The 23,596-nt window shown below is 39.8% G+C and overlaps 1 protein-coding gene across 1 annotated transcript; it reads left to right on the plus strand.

Moving 5' to 3' along the window:
• Nucleotides 1-12,661: 12,661 nt before the first annotated feature.
• Nucleotides 12,662-19,702, plus strand: LSM8 (LSM8 homolog, U6 small nuclear RNA associated). The gene is made up of 4 exons (XM_032105573.1): nucleotides 12,662-12,756; nucleotides 13,628-13,668; nucleotides 14,996-15,123; nucleotides 16,788-19,702. The coding sequence occupies exons 1-4, from the start codon at nucleotides 12,726-12,728 to the stop codon at nucleotides 16,876-16,878; spliced, it is 291 nt and encodes a 96-aa protein (XP_031961464.1). The 5' UTR covers nucleotides 12,662-12,725; the 3' UTR covers nucleotides 16,879-19,702.
• Nucleotides 19,703-23,596: the final 3,894 nt, after the last annotated feature.

Here is a 23,596-nt window from a genome sequence, read left to right on the forward strand (position 1 = left end):
AGGCTTATATATCAAGCTTCCTGTGAATATTCAAAGACTTAGTGAATCTGCTGTTTTAAACTGCTGTTTCATCTACAGAAACCAAATTTCTGGTTGCTTTCCAAAGGTCAGGAATTGTAGCTGATGTTCCTCACAACAGCAGTGAAACTCAACTGAAGAGAAAGGAATTACTGATGTACATGTGATAAGGATTACAGTCTAGCCCTGGAGTTGTGCCTCCTGGGGTGACATGACAGCCAATGTGCACACATTTCACTGTCTTCTCCAGGACAAGCTTGGGCCAGAACACATAGGAAGGGTGATGGGTCTTCCCCATCCACCACTTTAAAATAAACTGAAAGATAGTGATACTCTGTTTGGCACATAGCTTCAGAAAGCATCAACTATCAAAGACCTACTACGTCAAAAGATGCTGCACAATTTCATGTCATCATTTCAGGCCAGATGGGCTAATACCTCTGACAGGATCACATCTTTGACATTCAGTGGCATTTTTTTGTTCTGCACACCTATTCACACGAGTGTAACAGAAGTTCCTGTGTGATTTTTCACCATGGTATCAGAGTGCTATCACCATGATATCACACTGAGTCCCTTTATAGCTATGGCAGTCACAGTTTCTGCTGATATTTGAATTTGTCAACATAAATTATTCTGAAACTGTCAAGGAAAGCTGCTGTGGAAAGTTGCTAGGCCAGACTTGTTACCAAAGGCTTTTTACCTTTTTTTTTTTTTTTAATGGAACTCTATTAAATGTTTCTGAAAGGACAGCTTCTCCACTGCTTGCTTCATCGTAGGTGTTGCTTAGCATTCATATGACTACAATGACACAAAGTTTTGTTTTGAATTGGCTGTTTTCCAAACAGCTTTTGTGAACTGGTTTATTGAAGCTGGTGGGCAGGGAGAAGTGAAAGGGAGTGTTAAGATTCCTTCAGGGTCCAATAGTCCCACCTAACTTTTCACAGCTCCTCGTATCTATACCCACTCCCCCAGAGGACCTGCTGGTAGGAAATTGTGCCTAGGGCACTATACTTCTCACTTAAAGTTGCTGGATAGGAACAGAAGTTACCAAAATGGCCGAACAGAAACAAAAGATGACTATATTTGTACTTACCTATCTTTAGATAACATGTAGAGAGCTTCCTTTATTATGTCAAACCAGTACCTTGACGATGGAGCTCAGAATTAGGTCTTTATGCAATTCCATCATATCCTATGGAAGCAAATCTAAAGACGATCTCAGCCAGAGAGCAAGTACTTCCTCCTTGCCTTAGCACTGTTTGGATTAATTCTCACCTCTACAGCTTCTTTTGTTTTGTCCTTCTCCCCTTCACCTTGACTCTTGCTCTCCATCAAGAGACTTATTGATTCTTAATTTATTCAGGAGATAACATCAATACTCACTCCCCTCAAATCGTCATTGCTTTCACCTCATCAAACACGTCTTCCTAATACAATCGTGTCATGCTAGTATTTCAAGATTTTCAGAAAGTCTTGAAATGTGTTTTAAAAATCACTGCCAGGCAAATTCTTTGAAAAGAATTTTCTTAACCAATGGCAATGTGCTGCTTGACCATACCAAATACATTTTGGATATTAACAATATGATGAAGTTTTATAGAAAGTCTTCCATTATTTATGAAAGTTGCTATTCAAGTGACATTGCTCATTTAATCTAAGTAATCACAGCTCCTAGAATAAAACTGGGAAGTAGTATTATACAACATCTGAAAAAGAAATAGATGAGACTATATACATGTAAGAACTTTGCAACTTAATAGCATACTTGCATTTCTAACACAGTGACAATCCTTCCTGGGTACGGAATAGAAATCAGATCCAAATCATCATGGGTTTATACATGAACATAATGAACACTGAGTATGTTCTTTGAGAAATAAACATAACATCCTCTTACCAAAAAATAGCAACACTTTTAAAAATTATTTCCTCTTTAAAACAGCCCCTTTTCCACGTGCAGAACAGATCATCTCCTGTTTAAATACCACAATCGTGACTACAAAATACCAGAGTCAGCCAATACTAAAAACACTTACATGCTGTATATGTTCGTAATAAAGAACAAAAATATGAAAGCACTTGTGAAAACAGATTGTGCACATTATCTTCAGAGCAGCAGAGACTTGCCCCATGACAGCCTTATCTTGATACTGTGATTTAATTTACAGTGGCTTTTTTTGTCTAAGAGTCATACCTCTCCTGTCACTTATTTGACATAAAAGAATCACAAACCGTTTTTGAAAGATATATAAACACCCTAATAAGTCACACCAGTATCACCAGGAATGGCAATGAATATTATTTCCATTCTAATTATTTCTTTCAGATGCATGTAATTATCTTTTTGTTTGTTTGTTTGTTGGTTTAGTTATTTAAAGTCAGACAAGTAGGTGAGGAAGACGATAATAGTTACTTACGTCACAGGTAGCATCCATCTTCCACTCTGGAACTTCTCTTTCTGAGGCTGAAAGAGAATGAAGGTGATTAGCAAAGTACTGAAGTGTCTGGAAAGGAGATGAGAAGGGGCAAGATGGGGAATGATCTTACATACTCTGTATCACATTACATGCTGAGGAGGAAGCAGGGGAACCTTCCTCGAAGATCAAAAGAGTGCTGCAAAATAAACTATTAGAAATTGCCTAGAACAGAGTTCAGAAATCTAATATTTTTTTTCTACTGGTGGAACAAGGCAGCTGCAGGCAAATTACTTTTCTTTGCATTCTGTCTTTAAAATACTATGGAATAAAACAGAATAGATTATTTTCAAGTGGAGGGGAGCTTTAATGATCATGTAGTCCGTCTGACCACTTCTGGGCTGAACAAAAGTTAAGGCATGCTATTAAGGGCTTCAAAATGGAGACATTAATACCTTCTTCCCTCTGCACTTTCTTTTGGCTATTCACTATGCAAAGTACTTGTAGCCAAAACTTTTTGTCCCTCTTCACATGCATGTGTAGAGGGTTTAGCATAATGAAGCCCTAATATTAAGTGATGCCTTCTGGTGTCATTGTAATACCAATATTTAAAAATTAGCTAATTTCTATTTATAGTTCCACCACTGAATTCAAAAGAAATTCTGCTATTTCAATAAACACCTATGCAGTTCAACTTACAGATTTAGTACATAATTAAAATAATATCTACCAATCATCCTGAGATATGGTAATACTTAACTAAATGGAAAGAATACTCTTAGTCCCTACAATAAATGAAGCATGTGAGTCTCCAGAACATTAATAGCAGCACCATACCCAGCAGAAACTGAGTAAAATGCAAAAAAAATAGCATTATGTTTGGAAATTTGATGCCTTTAGGATGGGTTCGATATTCAGCAACATACATATTTTTGTCAATGACTATAAAGGGAGTGCTTATGAATAGTATTTCACTCATTCCTCTTGCTATTCACTTAGATGTGGCTGTTATATTACGTGTTTTTCAGTAAGAACATATGACACTAGCAGGGATGGCTTTCAACAGCATTAATCAATAATGCAATAGCATAGTGGATGATAATGAAAAGGCAGAAGTTACTAGTGGTTAGCACTGTGCTCTCTGAGACACTGCTCTTCTCTCATGTGAGATACGGTGCAGTGATGGTAACCCTTCCACACCAGAGCCAGGTAAGCAGGTAAGACTCCAACAGAAGGTCACTTCTCAAGGCCTTTTATCATTGCCCCCCTCACCTACTACAGCACCACAGAGCTGCAAAACTAACTAGTACTTTCAGGCCTTAGATGTATCAATTCAAATGGCCCAGAAATTTCACAGTATGAGTTTATCTGTGCCATCCATCACTCCAGAGTCACAATTAAGCCTTGGACAAGTGATCATGGTAATCTAAGAACAAATTTTTTTCTGCAATTAAAAGGGGAGAAAAAACCTATGCACAGTGCAACTTGCTATGAAGCTGATCTGCCTCCAACAAAAAGCTTTACCCATGACAGTATTTCTTCAAACAAGAAGTTACAACAAAATTCCATCTCGTTATGATCCAAAGCCCTGGGTTTGTTTTTTTTTTCTGTTTGTTTATTTGCAAAGGTGCTCCCCAATTTGGAGCAACTGTAAACAGAAAGCCAATCAAAAGGCTTTCTTCTGCTGTCACTTGCTCTTGCATCTATTAATCCCTGTAATCAGAATTCCTCCTTCACCTCCAGATACTGCTGTGCTGGCTACAGCACAGATTCCAGGGTGCAGCATACAGAGCTATCTTCTTCACACCAAAGGCCTCAGTGCTGAGCCTGCCACTGGTGTCAGAGGCCTGCCTGAGTGAATCATGAGCTACCACAGCTGGGACAAGCAAGGTGCTCAGTAAAGCTCAAAATATCTCACTGAAGCTGTTTTTCCTCCCCATAAGTTAACCAACCTCAGTATCTGAACAGTAACAGCTAAAAAGACTCATCACTAGAAGCTATCTCAGGTGTCAGCAGAAACATGAACCAGAGGATATCTAAAAGTACAAGCACGTACTCTGGCAGTGAACAAGGATGCCAGCTGTGATTACTAAGGAGATCCTGGAAGTAATAAGAGAAAATACCAAGTTGAAGCAGTAGCTTGCAAAATCCTAGGCTAGAAATGACAAAACAGACAGCCTGCTTCAAGGCTCTGAAGAAAGAATAGCATCTGCCATCCTTGTGTGCCACCTCTCTTCATTCTGTTGGGTCAATTCCGTTTCTTGTGCTTCAAGCTTTGCTTTTCACAGCATAGCCTACCTATAAGAAAAATAGCCTCCTCCTGTCCTTTGGTCTTATGCCTTCTATAAGAAAAACCACAGTGCCTGTTAAAGGAAATCAGGTAGTCCTATTTATCTGCCTCTCCTGTTGATCGTTTTTCATTGATGTTTCCAATAAGAATTCCAACATCACTTCTGAGCAGGACCAAACCTGCAGTATAGTCTTTCTCCACTTCCATAACTGATTTAAAGGTCCTGGTGCCAAAAGACTGCTCTGTGATACAATGGATAACCTACTTCAAAAAATAATGATGCTATATAAGTTACAAAGCAGAAATATATTGATTTTTTAGTGCAATCTACATTATATCTGGCAGCAGGCAACATGTAAGCCACCTCTGAACAGAGCCCTTTGACTATGTGCTGTTCCTTTTACATCGTGATTATGTGCCACAGAGCAAATGAAACAAGAAATGGAATGGGGTCAAACGGGCATCTCTGCAGAGTATTAAGATAAAGGACTTTATAATTAAAACTGGAAGATCTAGTCATCTTAACGCAGACTAAAGATTAGGATCAGTGCTTTTACAGAAAGATGAAGTATACTTTGAGAAGTAGGGAATCTATCAGAAGGAAAAGCCTGCTTCATGAAAGCAATTTAGCAAATGCAATTTCAGCTACGATTGTAAAAATGATTCTATGACATACTAGTAAATGTCAGTTACTTGAAGCTTATTATTTAGTCTATGTTCAACAGAATTGTCTTTATGCTCTGCTTAGAGCAACTGAAAACAAGAATCCATTTGCTCTGTTATTTTGTAGTTGAAGGTATATGACCCATTAGCAATGGCATTTTTCCTACCAATAATTTGTAACATCCCCTAAAATTATTAGCTAAGGGGATAATGGTACTGAACTTCTACAGCTGTTATCAGTTTCTTCAGTAAAAAAAAAGGAGGAAAATGGAAAAGAGTTTGTCTTCCTGCCAACAGAAACATGAAAAGTTATTTTATATGCTAACACATTAAGTAGGGTTATTGCCACTGAGATCGCTATGGTATTTTGCATATTTTAGCAAAAATTGCTGGGGCAAATATGCGCTTTCTCATATAAAGGAGCACTTCGAGTAAAATTTTTTTTTAATGTTTCCCATAGCAGCAGTTGCTATCATAACAAAATTTAGATCAGGTGTTTTTTAATAAGTTTCTAAAGATAAATAAAAAGTACTTTGAGACTTCATGCTACAGATTTGTTTCTAATGCATTGTAACATATTCACAATCTATCAACCCTTTTTAGACTACTAACTTTCTATGATATTTTCCAGTTGTGTCATTGCAAACCCCTGTCATTTGATGCAATAATATACATTAAAAACACACCTCAGCTTAGACTGCAACTAGTCATGCAAGAGATGAGTGAGATCTTGCTACTTTTCTCCAGCTACCAGAAAAAATCTATGTCCTTGCATTGCTGATAATGGGCCTTACAGTCTCTACAGATTCAGAGGAACAAAGCAGAGGTGAGGGGATGTTTCTGTTTTTCCTGAACACATAGCCAGCTTGGGTGTGTATAAACCAAAGACAAGCTAAAGGGCTAAGCTCTTTCTATGAAGTGACATTCTGGGCATGTATGTGAAAACCAGAGAGACTTAAAACTTTGAGTCACAGAACATATTAGAAAGGCTATTGGATTAAGTTAGTTAAATGTGTGGGATATGGGAACGTTTCGTTTTCCTGTGGAGTACATACTGCCTGATTCTTCTTCTTCAGTATGCAGCACTCCATTATTCTCTACCTCAGGTGCTATTTTTCTCTTGATCAGCAACCAAGGGACGCAATTCTTGTTGAGCAGGCTGACATATTACCAGTTTTGGGGGGTTTGTTATATTAAATTCTTTAAAGCTCCTGTTCCAACAGTCATCAGGTGATTATACTAGATTTTCAGCTTCCAAGGAAGCCAGAGGAGTAAGTCTTGCACCTTTCTCCATCTGACCTGACAGGGACATGGCTTGACATGCCATGACACAGCAGTAGCGGTCAGGCCCCTCTTTTCATGAGAACATTACAAAGCCATTTCACCTTTCAGCATGGCTGCCTCTATAAAACCTGGCTATATCTGAGTAACTAAGGAAAGCACAGCCACCAGAAGCTAGCATGGTTTAGGAGATGTAAAACTGATAAGCAATATACAGTGACCAGCAACAAAGCATTCACTCAGCCGTTCTACCAGCCTTAGGCTACGTAAAAATTTTGCACACAACTGCTTGCACATACACCTTACAACTACCATTGCAGGGTTTCCTTCCTGCCCTGGCAGACTTTCAGGAAGCCGGAAAGTGTGCAGACACTACAGGGCATGATTAGTTGGTCACATTTTCTGCAGAAAACATAACATAGAGCAATCACTTCCCATAGCAACCTTAACGTATGGAGAATCAATTGAAGAAATGAACTGATTTTACTTACAGGAGTTAACATAATTAGCAAGTAATCTATATCTAAACAATGTAATAGAAAAGGAAAGCTTTTTTTTAAAAGGTCTTTTGTTTCTTCAACTGAGACCTTAATGGGCATTATTATTACTTAGCAGGTTCCCCACGGGCAGCTCTGCAGCAACTGAAGGGAACAGGCAAAAAGGTTGCTAGCTACAGTTTTCTGATCGCAAATGTTGCCAATGTTACATGGTCGCCAGGAAAAAAAATGTGTCTGGTCTAATGCAAGTGTGAACCTGTGAAATGTCCGTGTCTGAGGTTAGTCACACTAGGCTCGCTTTATAAGCACCGAAGAAACATCTCTAGTGGGAAACGCATCTCATTCTCTGGTAGAAAACTATTTTTCCGTGCGAAGGAGGCCAAGGTGACTTTCTGAGGCTTAAGACCGCGAACTCAGACGCCCAGGGCCGCTCCCTCCTCTGCCCTCAGAGCACACGGGCTGCGGGCGAGGCTCGCAGGCAGCAGCGCAGGCCGCCCCCTGCTGGGCAAGCGGCCGAACCACAGCTTCGGGCCTTCCCTCGCGAATCCGTGTGCTTTCCGCAGGGGGCACAGCTTCCACAAAATTACAAAAATTGTGCCCCCAGGCTGTAATTTAGCCTGCCAAACCTTGATCCTGAAGGGGAGAGGCAGGCAATATATTTTTTTTCCCCAAAAAAGATTAAATTAGAGTTCTCCATTTCCTGTGTGTGGGGGGAGTGTTTAATAAGAAGAGAATAAGAGCAGCGGTGGCTTCAAACAGAAGACCGAATCTCAGTTAGGACTGTGAGAAGAAGGGCCGAGCCGCCTGCCTTCAGGAAGAGCCTAAGAGGAGATGAAGCCAGGAATTCTCCTTTCAGACTTCCTTTATACTGAGGATACTAACTGTTGTTGGCACCTGGTTTGGCAAAGCCTGGGCACCAGACTTCAGGAGTCCAGCCTTACTCTTTGGGTTTTAATTCTCCTTTATGAAATAAAAATAATATTTAAAAAAGCCCTTCTCTGGTTTTCAGGGACACTGTTAATATAAACAGATGGATCAGAGATCCTTGGGATCAGGTACAATGTCCTGCAAGTATTTTAAGATTTCATCCTACATCCAATGATCTCATGTTCTTGGCCTTTGAGAACGTCTCTTCACAGAGAGAAGGAAGAGTATGAAAAGGAAAATGTCAAACCACACACACCAAAACCCTTTAGCATCTTACATGAAATATACAATAATTATTGCAGTCCTGGTGTAACCATTAGTGGTAGTTGTTAAGCTTCTCATAATAAAAGCCTAAGAGGATGAGCATTATGTAATGCCCAATTCCAAAAGTATTTTGTTCTCTGACATCTCTTGTCATGTTTCTGACAAAGGCTGAGCCATTAGAAAAATTCTTCAGAAACTACTTTCGTGTAGGTACCTTCAGAGGTGCCAAAAAACACCTATTAATTTTTTTTTTCCTGGTTAATTTGCCTTAAAAAAAATTAATTTTGCTTTCCCTGTGGTTGAGATGGCAAGATATACAAGAAAACAGTTGGCATGCTAGGAGAATAAACAATAGCATTCTGCTTTCCAGAAATTGTATTCCCTGCAGGAATTAAACCATGGGCTGGACACCAAGTCCCAGTTTGGACCTCTTGCCAATTTGTCCCTTTTATTGAAATAAAAGGAAGTTGGACTAGTACTGACAGGCACAATCTAAACTCTTAGATGGGATCTATACAGTATAATTTAAGAAGACCACAAAATATTTTTCCAGTGGAAAGGCAGACACATGGAAGTCAGGGAATGCAGAATTGAGATGTTTTAAGCAACATCAGTTTGGCCTAATTGTGTCTGAATCTTGTGCTATGTGATCAGAGACCTCCTTTTATAGTATTCTATCAGTTAAAGAGAAAAAAGGCTGGTACCTCATCTGTATCAAGTAATTCAGTGTTTCTTCTACAGAATAGGGAGTAGACAATTTTGAATTTTAATTCTTAAACACCTAATTGTACCTTCCAGCTATTAAAAAATGTGTTCTCAGTATTACAACAAATGAAGATTTTTGAAATTCACTGGTGAAAGCCTGGAAATCAAGTTAGCAAAAACAAAACCAAAACCAATCTGAAAGTTAATTTCCCCCCATTTTTTCAATTATTTGTGAGAGCTTTGTTTTAGGAATATCTACTCAGTGCTTCAGCAAATCTAACCTGATTCTACACAGAGCTAATGATATTTTAGACTATTATATAAAGCTCATCAAAATCACTGTCTTTACTGACAGATTGAAAAACTTGAGAGATTATGTTTTCTCAGTCTCATCCAAGAACTGACAAAAATGGGAATTCCATATTTTAAGTCCCAAGCTCATTTTCTGTCTAAGGTCAAGAACTTATAATAAATATAATTTTTTTTAATCCATAATTTATGTAACATTTCTTTTCACAATAGGCTGGACTGGAGATGGCCTGCTGTTTAATACTTTGAAATAATATTTCCTGCACAGTGTTGCATCTAAAAAGGTTGGCATTCAGTGCAATAAATAGCCAGTACTGTCAAAAAAGCAGCTGGAAGAAAATGTATTTTAATGTGACTCCATGAAGACTACTTGAGCAGCATTGCTGAAACAACAGCACTGATCTCCTGCTTTGAAAAGCCTGGTGGATAGACTATTGTAAGAAGTTGTACCTGTGTGGGACTTCAGATCTCTGCAACAGACTGCTCAATTATTAAGTGCCATTACAGCGGTACATTCATGGCTTTGACTGTACTGCAGTGCAGAGGATGCCTGCATGTACAACATATTGCAGCATGTTTCTGACAGTGTGTTGCATACTAACGATGATTACATTATCTCCCACAGCCAAAGACAGCTACAGCATCAGGAACAGTTCCGTAACTTAACTTTGGTTCTATTACTGACTCAGAGCTTAATTTCCCTGAGATATTTCTTCTTGTGTGAAGTACCAGTTCAGCTTCCTACAGTCCTGTAAACTGACAATACCTACACTGAACCAGCAGATGCCACACACTCTACCTCCAGGGATACCAAGGAAACACTCTTGAGCATCGTGTAGACTGACCAGAAAGTGTAGCAGGCAGTAATAATCATGTTATTGACAGCTGAAGTTATACAAAAATTAAAAACCATGGGTGCCTCCAGGACACTCTTTTTGCCATTCTGACATTTATGGAAAGGAGATTCATGTAAACATAAAGTCCAAACTTCTGCAAAAGAATCACCACTTACTTGGCACTGCACATTTTTTTAAAATACGTATCATTTTGCTTGGATTCCAGTGCTTGACCACTGCATTTCTCTTTAAAGCAGCAACACCTGTAGACTGCAGTGTGGGCCCAGGCAAGTGGCCTCATTGTCATGGCATGCGAGCACAGGATCCAGGCAGAACAAGACCGACTTTCCTACCCCTCATTTTCCCCACACCCAGCCATCTAGCATTTCCGATCGAAAGTATCTCTGGGACTTGGCAGCTCTGCAAGGCTGGCCGCAGGCACCCATCCCACAGCCCTGCTGCAAGGCTCTCCAGGTGTGCTGGTATAGGGCTGCGTTCTGGATTTGTGCTGAGCACAGAGTTGATAACAGAGAGCTGTTTTTGTTGTTGCTGAGCAGGACTTGCACAGAGTCGAACCCTTTTCTGCTTTTCATGCTGCCACACTGGCAAGAAAGTTAAGGGTGCGTGGGAGGTTGGGAGAAGACACAGCTGGGACAGGTGACCCAAACTGACCAAAGGGATATTCCATACCATATGACATCATGCTCTGTATATAAAGTGGAGGGAAGAAGGAGGAAGAAGCAACATTTGGAGTGTTGGTGTTTGATTTCCCAAGTCACCACCATGTGATGGGGCTCTGCTCTCCTGGAGATTGCTGAACACTTGCCTGCCCATGGGAACCAGTGACTTAATTCCTTGTTTTGCTTTGCTTGTGTGCACAGCTTTTGCCTTCCCTACTAAACTGTTGTTGTCTAAACCCAAGAGCTTTCCAGCTTTTATCTTTCTGATTCTTTCCCTAATCCCACTGACTGGGGAATGAGCAAGCAGCTCTGTGGGACTTTGTGGCTGTGTGGAAGGGCAGCAGTCAGGCTCCCTTCCTGCTCACCTCACAATGGCAGGCCACAGGAGACCAAGGGAGGATTACATGGCTCCCATATTAGCAAGACTCATATAAATTAACAGGTTGGAAGGGATGTTAAAGATCATCTAGTCCCAACATCTCCTGCAGTGGGCAGGGACACCTTCCACTTCAGATCAGGTTGCTCAAGGCCTTACCCAATCTGACCTTGAACAATGGCAGGTTTGCGGCATCCATAGCCTCCCTGGGAGACCTATTCCAGTATCTCACCACCCTTACAGTAAAGAATTTCTTCCTAATATCCAGCTTAAATTTCCCCTCTTTCAGTTTGTACCCATTACTCATTGTTCTGTCACTATAGCTCCTGACAAAGAGTTCCTCTCCAGCTTCCCTGTATACCCCCTTCAGATACTGGAAGGTTGCTATGAGATCTTCATGCAACCTTCTCTTCTCTAGGCTGAACATTCCCAACTCTCATCCTGTCTTCATAAGGAAGGCGCTCCAGTCTTCTTATCAACTTCGTAGCCCTCCTCTGGACTTGCTCCATGTCCTCCTTCTGTTGGGAGCACCAGGACTGTACCCAGTACTCCAGGTAGGATCTCACATGAGCTAAGGAGGAGAATCAATTTCCTTGACCTGCTGCCCAAACTGCATTTGGTGCAGCCCAGGGTATGGTTGGCTTTCTGGCCTGCGAGTGCACACTGCTGGCTCATGTTGAGTTTTTCATCAACCATCACCCCCAAGTCTTTCTCCACAGGGCTGCTTTCAATCACCTCTCCACCCAGCCTGCAGGTGTGTCTGGAATTACCCTGAACCAGATGTAGGACCTTGCACTTGCCCTTGTTGAACTTCATGAGATTCACATAGGACCATCTCTCAAGCCTATCCAGATCCCTCTGGATGGCATCCTTCCCCTCCAGCGTGTCGATGGCACTACACAGCTCGGTGTCATCAGCAACTTTGATGAGATCCCACTTTGATCAATCCCGCCGTCCAAGTCGCCGACAAAGATGAACAGCGTCGGTCCCAGTATCGACCCCTGAGGGGCACCACTCGTCACTAGTCTCCACGCAGACAATGAGCCGTTGACTACAACTCTTTGCCGGCGGCTACTGAGAAGAGAAACGCTACACCCAGGCAGCGCAGCCCTGAAAACCGACCCCGGGCTGCGGAGGGAATGACCCAGCCCGCCCCACACCAACACAGCGCTCCCCGGCCGGGCCCGTCTGGGCGGGGCCCCCGCGCCTCCCGGGCGTCCCTGAGGGCGGTGCCAAGTGCCGCGGAGGGGGCGTCACACCCCCCCCGCGCGGCTCTCGCCCATCGCTCCTTGGTACGGCCCTCTCGCATTTCCTTGCCGCTTCCCGCCCTCCAGCGCATGCGCGCTCCCCGCGCTCGCGGCCCGGCCCGGCCCCGCCGCCGGGCTGTGCGCCTGCGCGCCGGCCCGCACGTCAGCGGCGCGCGCCGGACGTGCCGGCGCCTCGCGGTGGGACTCTGGCCGCCATGACCTCCGCGCTGGAGAACTACATCAACCGTATCCTCCGCCGGGACACGCGGCACTGGGCTGGTGGCACCGGCCTCCCCTCCTGAGCGGGGCCCTGAGGGTGGGCCTGGTCGTGGCAGCGCGGTTCTGGTGCTTGGGCCCGTTCTTGGTGGTGGTGTCGGTTTCTCCTTACAGGAGATTGGCTTGCAGGCCGGAGGTTACCCAGAGAATAAGGTCCCCTACAACACTCAGTGCTGCCGGGCTGAGCCTTGCCTTATCCGTGATGAGGAACGAGATTCGCGGTGGGCCTGCTACCTTAAAGAGCTGTTAACATGTGTTTAGATACTAGCTTTGCATCATTTGCTCAAAAACCATGAGCTGGGGTTCTTGGAACGCTTTTGGTGCTAGTTTTTTTGTGCTCCTTGTAACCCATGGGCGTTTTCAGTTTTATTGACAAACAGTAAAATAATAACGCAGAATTAGTCAAGATGATGAATATATGACCATCGAATTGGCATATTCAGATCTTCAGAAAGAAAGGATGCATAATGCTGGCCTCGAGATCACCACTGCAAAGCTGTTTTCTAGGGACTTAAAGTGTTTATAAAATTGTTTCAATTTTGAGGCAGTTCAGTTAGTAATGGGAAGAGAAGTGAGCTCAAATCTTTATTCTCTTTTTAAGGATTTTCATGTTTGTGTGTGACTGTTCGTGGCTGGGTGAAGAGAAACTTTAAAGGAGATGTTAATGAAAAATACTGTATTGTCAAATGTTATTATCAACCATGCTGCTTTAAAAAAAAAACCAAAACGCTGTTAGGCTTTTTGGGCTCTTAATGACTCATAAAACCTGTATTACGTATGAATGTTTCAGAAAATGGTTCTATTTCAGATGTGACTAAATATTTCCTTAATGAAATATCAGGTACTGTTGCAGTGATTACTTCTGATGGAAGAATGATTGTGGTAAGACTTACATTTTCTAACATTTTATTTTCCCCCATAAAGACTTTCCATCGTGGCAATAAAGAAGCTCTGTCAGGGTAGTCTCACAAATTCACACTTTTAAATTACATAGTATAGAATAATTGCCATAAAGCTTAAACTGGTTCTTGCATGTCAGCTTTTTCCATTGATAAATTTGTGTGTGCAGATGCTCTGGCCTTTTTGTCAGATGGCTTTTTTTGTGGGAATGCACAAAAAATGCATTCTTCTCCTGTTCAGTAATTTAGTTTCCATCTAAAATGTCCTCTTTGTTCTGTAAGCTCTTCAACTTTCATGCTAAAGCCATTTCTTCCCTATGGCTATAGAAGAACATCAGCTGGAGAATTGCTGGAGAATTGTTGTGGACTTCTGTTTATACCTGAAAAACTGAGAATAGGCCAACTTAATATATTAGACTGTATAATATTTTTGGTTTTATTGCTTCTGTGTTTTGGGGGGTTTTTTCTTGCTTCGCTTCCCCTCATCTTTTATTGTTTTGTGTTTTGAGTGTAACTTAGTAGTATGATCATTGCAGGAGGATTGTATCTTTCTGTCTGTACTTAGCTTTGTGCAGCCTCCGGAAAGAGAAAACTGAAAAATACTTTGGCTTCACCAAATCTGCTTGGTTGAAGTCAGTCATAAAGATTTGAATGGAGTTGGTATAAATGACTCATTGTTAGATAATATAAATGCATATTACCTCTCTTCAAAGGGCTGTTTTATGTGAGCTTGAATTTCTTAATCAATTAGTGATGGTAACTTTTATGTTACCATTTTTCCAAACACATACTGAAGTAGCACAAAAGTTGTGTATTTTTAAAATTAATTTTTAAAAAGTAATTTAGTAAGCACAAGTTAATCTCCTTCAAAGAGATACCACTTAAAATTGCTTGTTAGGAATGATTTTGAGATTGTTGACCACAGGAATCCAAGTTTCCTGTTCTTTGTTTTATTTAATTTATTTAATTTCTGGAAACTTCCATACAAAAAGCCAGTGTAGAAATAGTAAAATTAGTTGTCTATAGGAACATCACTGATAAAATGGAAAATTTACTTTTTTTAATGCTAAAGCTTATTTAGCCTTTTAGCATGAGCACGCAGTAATACATGTGTACTTTTCTTAAATTGATTATTGCTTTTAAACTTCCGTGCTGGTTGTATTTAAGGCAAAGAATAAAACCTAAACAGAACATCTGTTCTCTGTACCTTAGTATTGCCACCATGTTTAGGATATCCTTGAGAGCAAAGATGAAAAATTTTAAGGATAATTGGAGTGCTTTTTTTTTTGTGTGTGTGGTTTTTTTTTCAGGGAACGCTCAAAGGTTTTGATCAGACCATAAACTTGATTTTGGATGAAAGCCATGAAAGAGTGTTCAGTTCTTCACAAGGAGTTGAGCAAGTAGTGCTGGGCTTATACATTGTAAGAGGTGATAACGTGTAAGTATAGTATGTTCTTGCTTTAATCTTTTCATACAAATTTTGTGCGTGTGTGTATATATGTTTTTATTTTTTTGGTTTTTTTTAATCTGTATAAATCTTGATAGCCCCAGACACCTTGTATCTTTGTATCTGTGGGTAGCACTGAAAGTATTGTCAAAGCTGAGTCACCATCCCTGAAGGTATTAAAAAGATGTGTAGAAGTCGCACTTAGGGACATAGTTTAGTGGTGAACTTGGCAGTGTTAGGTTAATGGTTGGACTCGATCTTGCAGGTCTTTTCAAACCTAAATGACTATGATTCTGTATTAAATAGCAAACATCTACACTTCTTTTACAGAAGTGATTGCCTCATAATATTGAGATTGAGGATGATGTGAGGGCTGGAGCATCTCTCCTACAAGGACAGGCTGAGAGATGATGAAGGAAAAGATAGAATAATGACTAAAAAATGAGATAGAACTTGCGTGCTAGAAGTCAGCAATCTGCTATACAAAGTTGACTTTCAATAGCTTTGGGTTTTTTTGTTTTTTTTTGTTTTTTTTTAGAGCAGATGTTCACAGAGAGCACTTTTTAATCTCGAAAATCCTGGAAGGTTCTGACTTGACAGTGTAGCAAGTGTTGAAGCCAGTGTAGTGACATGTCAAATATATGAGTTGATATTTGATGTAAAATTCCCTGACAAAATGAGGGTAAAAGCTCTTTGAGTGTAGAGAAAAGTACCTGGTGTGCCAAACCCTTGGGAGGGTTACAAGAGAAGTGGAAAGAAGGCCTGGTAAGTGGGCCAGCTGGGAAGATTACTTTTGCAGCAGCATTCTGAAACTGATGGCAAAAGTAAGATTTTTTTTTTTTTTTATCTCATCTAAGAAAAAGTGTGTTGCAGTGACCAACACATGAGCCTGGATAGGAATTTTCATCCTCTAATTCTAATGGATACTTCTGTACAAGAAAATGCCAAGGCTTAAATTGATGTCTAGGTGCATTTATCTAATATCATTGAGAAAGTGGATCATTCTGAATGCTTTCATCACTTTTGACTTAAGCTTTTAAGGAAAAGTAATTTGACACATGTACAAAGGTGGGACTATGCATGCCATTCTACCAGTAGCTTTTCATTCAGACCGTAAAAATGTGTACAAAACGGCAAGTAACTGTTTACTACTTCACCGTTTCCTCATACAGTTGAAATGTATGATGAAAGACATCATCATACAGCCACATTACTCAAATATGTTCAAAATATGCTTCTGTGAAATATAATTTTTGTTTTTGCAATCTTAAGAAACTCAAACATATTTATTATAACTAGTAATTCTGTATTCATGCAACTCTTCGACATGTTGAAATTCAGCATCCTTATAGGAAGAAGTAAAAAGAACCAACAGATAAGTAACAGTAACTTCAAAATAGGGAGCTTTCATGAAATAGGGAAGCTGTTGAAAAATAAAAGGAAAGAAACAGTCATGGTACAAAGTACTTCCAGACATTCCACTGTGCATCACTAGAAGTTTTCATGGAATATGTAGCATGAATCAGAAGAAGTCGGTATAGTTCAACAGCAAGTAAGGGTTATTAGAAGATAAAATACAGCTTCTGTTTTAGAACTGTGTGATTTGATTTCAACAAATAATAACCTGATCTTTTCTTTTTTTTTTTTTGTTGCAGTGCTGTGATTGGTGAAATTGATGAAGAGACAGATTCAGCTCTTGACTTGGGGAATATTCGAGCGGAACCTTTAAACTCAGTTGTGCACTGAAAAGATGAAAATGCACAGGGACTTTGTAAATCTTTGGTTGTACAGACCTATTTAGCAATGTGGACAGTTTTTACAAATGGTGTTTAATTTGTTTAGTCACCAGTTTTTTATTATGAATATATTGTAGTTTTGCATGTAAATTAAAGTTTCTACATTTTGCTAAAGATACTTTCATTGAATTTCTTTTGGGATTTAATGCTGCATAATTTCACTGGGAAATGCAATCAAGTATCAGTGATGGTCCTGATACTGTGTATATGTACCTTGTTCTTAAAATAAGATCTCATTGCTAAAGGTAAACCAAGGTTTTTCATGTTAACCCAGGATTATTTAAAGGTAGATGTGTAACAGTCAGTTTATCCATCTCTAAATGCAGTTCTGGCTGTAAGTAGAAAACTGTTCTTTGTAATTGTTTGATTTTTTTTTTTTTTGTGTTTGTGTGTAGTGTAGAAAGGAAGAATGTTAAAAGCTTTCACAGTCAAATTGACTTATGCACATAATACTTTTTTTGTTGTTTGTCAGACCTTGTTGTTCAGTCACCAAGACTATACTGGAGGTGCAGGAGTTCGTAATGCCTTAATCCTTGCAGACAAATTGGAGAAACAGACTTCTGAGCAGGAACAAAAAACCCAAATGCAGGGATTTATCTGAAGCCCATTAAATTCCAGACCAACTCATTCTCTATCTTCACCTTTCAGCAGCTGTCGTGTTGCTCAAAATTTGGGTAAGATATACAGAAAGAGAATTATGTGTTTGTTAATGTGTAACTGCTGTCTTAGAATGTAGTTTAGAAGACACAGAAGTACTTTAGGTAGGTAAATTATTTATTTTGAACTAAATTTGCCTTAATATTGAATATAAGGATCCCACATAACAATGATCACCTGTAGACCTCATATATGAGCTACAGCCAAGCGAAGTGGGACAGGCTCTGTGCAGTGTAGTGTGTTTGAGGCCACATCAGCGTGAAGAAGACCGTACTCCTGAACAAACCTGGTTTTGTTATTCTCCAGTGTCCTACAGGTCCAGTATTTTTCCCCTGTATATAAACATGCTGTCAAAACAAACAAAAAAGGAATTTTAATGTGCATATTTGGAGGTTTTATACTGATTTTAATATTAAATGGGATTTGGTACTTTTCATTGCAAGTTCACTATTTGGAAACCAAATACATTGAAGTGAAAGTAACTTGTTCTCCATAAAATGTGTCTCTCAATTCTTGTAGATTCCAGCTTGTTTTCTGAGCTTGTTCTTGGTAATAGCATGTGAAGCCCAGCCAACCTTTTTTTGCCTTTATCCATCTTATGATCTAGTAATGTGTTGTTTTCTGTACACATTTCTGCAGGGAATTGCTGAGCAGACATTGAGTAAGTCAAATTAGGGTTTTTCTGTGATTACCAAAAGTGAGTACTAAGTCTGGCTATAATTCATTATGTGAAAAGAATCAATCAGTTTCGTTAGCAGTTAACAAAAAAGTCTTTTTGCTACTGAAATGCTGATACTGGCACAAGAGAAAAGAAAGTATAGGAACTGAACTGTATTGATAAAGAAAAAATAAAGCAGCTTATTAAATTAGGTATTTTAGAGCTGAGCAAAAAATGCAGAGGCAAAGAGTGGAGTCAGGATGAGCAGATTTTTAATGCACTACTTAGTGTTGGATGTATTAGGTGAGTTATAGTTGAAATACATGGTTTGAATACTTTCAGAAGCACTGGAAAAACTATGGAAATGTGTTGTCTTATAGCTGAGAAATTATGTTTGGAGATTAGTCATGGAATGCTAATTCATATGGAGACCATCTACCTCAAACACATCATTTGCAATGCAGCTCCTTGGTCCTGGGTTTGCATGAGGATTTAGAATACAAGCTGCTGATGCGAGTTGAAATTATTTTCCCTGACCTTGAAGTGCTGATCTCAGATGCAGAGCTGTGGAACAATGGCAGTGAAGTTGATCAGTAAAATCAAGGGACTGACCAGGTGAGAATTCCAGTTGTTGAAGTTGGAAAACCATGATCTGGAAAATGATAGTTTTGCAGAGTTAGGTGTTTAAAACACACATTGCAAACCCTGTCTTTTTTTCCTTCAAGTGGGTGACCTCAGTTGTTGTATTTACTTTCTTGAGCCTGTGAACCTGTGGGTGTAGGGTGGTGAGGAGCTACAGCTTGAAGATGTGTCTGCATTTAGAGGCTGACCTAAACCTAGGGCATTCTCCAAGGGATTACTGAAAAAGATAAACTCCCTTTTAGAGACGGATCCTTATAAAAACTGACTGTGCAAAGCCCAGATGGGTTGATGATATGCGGTTGATTGTAAAATTGACCATTCTGCAGTGAGATAGGCAAAGGATGGCCAGCTCATGTCTGCTTGGGATTGTAGGCAGTAGCTCACCTCTGCCAACATGGAGCCTGCTCAGAAGCAAAGTTCTGTCTAAAACCTTAAAATTGACACTGTGGAGGTTGCTTACCTTCATGTTCAGCAGCAATGTAAAGCTTTTCACAGTTGTTATTTTTGGCTTATGCTCATGTTTTGTTTCAATTTCTGCTCCAACATTTCTTTTAATTTGATGTCACTGGCTTTGGTCTGGATTTGGCCAAAGCCTCTTCTGGATGTAATGGTGAAGGGATCAATTCCAGGACACCTAGTCAGAAGGGATTTCTTGAAATCAAATCTAGGACTTGATAATTCTTTAAAAAATTACAAGATGCAATTAAAGCTTTGTGAACTTTCAGGGACTCTAACCTGTAGTGGCTAACTAGGTTCCTGTAAGTATATGGTGCAGAGAAATCACTCAATAAAATGGTATTTCATGCATGAAGTTGAATTATAACCAGTCTGAAAGAGTATTTTCATTGAATCAAGCCTATAGCACAGTTCAAGCTAAAAATGGATCACCAGTGAGAGTAATTTATTTCATTGTTTTCATAAATGAAGAAAGATGGGAAAGATCAATGGTATTGAAACCACAAAGCAGACATAGAGTGATGACCTAGTATTAGTGATTCTGAAGAAGAGTGTTTGTTCCCAGAGGAAGAGTAGGGTGGAAGCTCAGCACATGGGAAGGCTTTGTGTGTCTTCACACGAGGGGAACCCACTCTGCAGTCAGTGTTGCAAGCACATGGAAGGTAGTAAACAGGTAAAACAGAGCAAATAAAGTAAAGCTGAATTTTTGAGAGGAAAATTTAACTCCTCAGATGCTGAAGAGGTATGAAGGAGGACAGGATGGAATGGGAAAAGAGCACCACAGATAATAGTCCTATGTTGAGCAGGGGTGGTACCAGCTGGCTGGGGGAAGGTTCTCCTGTTTACCAGTGATTGCAAAGATGTAGCAAAGCAAATTTCTCCTAAGAGATGAGTAGTGTTGCCTGCAAAAAGCCTTTGCTTTATTCTTGCTGGAGAGAAAAGTACTCTAAACCAAAAAAGAGTAACTTTTCAGAACTGAAGGTGCTCCCAATGAATTCTAACTGTTGGTGCCTTATGACTGTCAGCTAGTTCCATGGGGTACATGAAGAGCCCTGCTGAGATAGGAAAAAGGTATTCATGGAAACTGTCTTCCTGCAATGAGCCTAGATTAAAGATTCAGTAAATAACACGTGATATTCAATAAATCCAGTGAGTCCTTGCAGAGTAATAAACCAACTATACAAAAATGAGAAGGGCGGGGAAAGGTGATGCTAAGGGCAAAAGGAAGTAATGCTGAATTGGAGGTAATTGTCATATTCCATTAAGTTTCCTGCATTGTCATAGGTTGGTCACTTCCTCCTTTTGTTTGTTTAATAAAAATCTTGGAGTGAAAGGACAGCTCTTGACTAGTAGTGGAAAAGGATTCCTCCAGTGAAATGAATGAGCTGGTTTATAAAGAGATTAAGTCAATTAATTTGGTGTGCATGAGGAAACGCAGAAGCTACCTTCTGTGGTCCAAGGGCAATTTCTGTAACTGCAATCCATGTTAAGTGCCTCCGTGTCCCTTTCACATAGTTACAATCAAAGTGTTTCAAATACTGCATGGCCTACAAGTGGGTTACTGCCTGTACTGGACTGAAGGAACATAGATACGGTTTTGAGGATGTAATCCAACAGTGGAGAATTTCTGTACAACTTGAACTTTGCTATCAGCTATAGCTGGTTGTCCTTAGCCCTGGAGGTAGTGTTTATTCTTCAATGCATTTCATAAGTAAACATCTGAGATACACATCAAACACTCTGTGCTAGAACTGAAGATAAAGTGCAGGTTGATGGTATGATACATTTATCTCATGGCCATTGCCATACTAATTTCATAGCAAATATACCAGATCTGTGTGCCTGAGTAGGTGTTATGTACCCATGGCAACATAATTCCACCTCTTAGCCTCTGCTGCATGCTACTGCACTCTGCTAAGAATTTTATTCTGCAGATTAATACAGAAATTATCCTTAAATACCAGGGTTGTGTTCTCCATGCATTGGTGTGACAGGATTTAATTTATTTCACAGTTAACATGACAACTACTAGGTCATGAGCTGTTGCTCCTTTAGGAGTTAAATTACAATGACCACAAAGGGACTTCTCAAGAAGGAGAAGCCTCAGTTGAAGAGTCTTGGAAACTATGAATGTGAGTTATACCAGTGAAAACACCAAGATGATCTGTGTTGGCTAGTTATATTTGGTCTCTGGTACATTTTTGGCACCTGTGTATGCTACTCTACTAATTTTTACTAATGGATTCTTATTTCTGCTTTCCAACTGGGAGAACTGCAGTTTATTGATAAGAATAATGAAAATAAATCGGTGGATTAAGTGGAAGTTGCAGTAGCCAGAAAATCTGTGTCATATCAATTAGTTTTAGCTTCTCTGTTGCTTAAATAATAACTTCAAGTATCAGGTATTCATGGACAAATAACTATGAAACCCAGATGTGCCAGAAGGTCAAGATTCTTGACGTAAGGGAGGGAAAACTTGTACCAGACGTAAGTTAAAAATATATGACAGAAGATAGTAAAGAGCCAGGTATTTGTTCTGGAAATCCTGTTCCTGATCTCCTCTCTCAGTGTGCTATATTTTGTTTTAGGGTCCTTTTCAGGGGCCTTTTTTTTTTTTTTTCATAGTAATGGCAGAAATGCTGATATTTCTTACATCAGCAGCATTTTCCCTGAAGAAAATAAAAGCTCCATTGACGCAGGTAAAAATCAAAGCTGAAATCACAATAGCATTCAGACTTTTGCCAAAACCTGCTTGCTAGTTCTAAAAGCAGGACTTATCTACTCGGTAATATGTTCCTTCCTGGAGCCTTACAGCACGTTCCAGGAGCTCTGGAACTTGCTTGGAACAATGTGCTGCTGCTGTTTAGCCTTACACCAGTAACAGTGCTGCTGGATGCCAAAAAATTTCACTCAATGCTCAACTTCTTTCCTGCTACTTACACTTTTAGATTAAAGGCTTTCATTACTTTAGTGAGCACAAGCACATGTGCATGTACTGCTTTTGTCTGCTAAAACCTTTTTAATGGCTTTCCTGACATCTTGTTGTTTTATACTATAGGTTTATTTTATCTTTAGTGTCGAATCCAGCAGTGATGATTACAGTGCTCTGCACAGAAGCAGGAGTGGAAATTATTTGGGTGGAGAAAATGAAGAAGCTGGATCTAAAGTACTCTTATGCATAAAAAATAGAAGTAACTAGGATGGAAACCTGTTGAATGTGAACAAAGTTGGGCTTTACAGCAGTGGTCATTGTAGTGAAATTCTCTTAAACACAGATACAGTTCTTGTATCTGTGTAAATCATTCATCTTACAAGAAATACTGAGAAATTGTGAGAAAATATTTTCTACTCAGAAATATTTATTAATGATTAATGGCACTGGAATTTTGTATGGAAGCCTCCTATCCTAAAATGTTACATTTAATTATGGTTATTGCCTTGTATTTTTGTGGTTAAATTTTTGGGAATTCTCACTTGTTTATGATGCAGATGGAAACCTGTATGCACATAAATGCTGCCATGTTTCTGCAAACTGACCAGAGCTGCTGGTGGTGTATGGCTGGGATCAGCAGCATTCACACTGATGAACATGTGTGTGATGTAGAGTCCTTGGATACAGGGGACAGGTTGTCAAAATTGTATTCAAAGCAGCATGCATGCAAAAGACAGGAGAAAACATGGAGCAATAAACATTATAGCTAGCTGTAACTGTTTCAAATTTGGTTTGTAGGGATGCCATGATGATTTTTTTTGCCTTTTCTTTTTCTTTCTTTTTACCTTTTTACAACTTCTGTATTCTTAGTGCTTCTTGCCTACATTCTTGGACTTGTTTGTTCAGGTAGGAGACTCAGCATTTTAGAAGCTTCATAGTTAGGGATCAGAATGCCCCAGACACCAAGGTCCTGTCCAGAATACATTTTGTAAACTCAGATAGAACTATGCAGGGGAAGGTTCCTTGTGGAGGGGGGCTCACTCGAGCCTCTCACTGGGGAATTTTTGATAGATATGCTAATTAGTAAAACCTGTAATGTTATACCAGGTCTTTTTGGGGGTGTGCATTGCAGTGTGCATTGAGGTGCATTCCACCTGGATGTAGTGCACCTAAGGATCCTTAAAATCAATACCAAAGTAAAATCCCTTTTCTAACCATGTTTGACTCTTGATTTTAAGACCAGGAAAAGGCATCAGTAGCACTTCCAATTAATAAAACCATTTCTTGCCAACTGCCACATAAATTTCACCTCATCTGTACCAT

This window comes from Corvus moneduloides, chromosome 4 (assembly GCF_009650955.1).
Source record: "Corvus moneduloides isolate bCorMon1 chromosome 4, bCorMon1.pri, whole genome shotgun sequence".
Taxonomy (NCBI): Eukaryota; Metazoa; Chordata; class Aves; order Passeriformes; family Corvidae; genus Corvus; species Corvus moneduloides.

Excerpts from the sequence above, each read along its gene's own strand:
- LSM8 (XM_032105573.1), top strand. The coding sequence starts at position 12,726 with ATGACCTCCGCGCTGGAGAACTACATCAACC. Across the intron at positions 12,757-13,627 it reads GCTGGAGAACTACATCAACC|GTACTGTTGCAGTGATTACT; the intron begins GTATCCTCCGCC and ends ATGAAATATCAG. Across the intron at positions 13,669-14,995 it reads CTGATGGAAGAATGATTGTG|GGAACGCTCAAAGGTTTTGA; the intron begins GTAAGACTTACA and ends TTTTTTTTTCAG.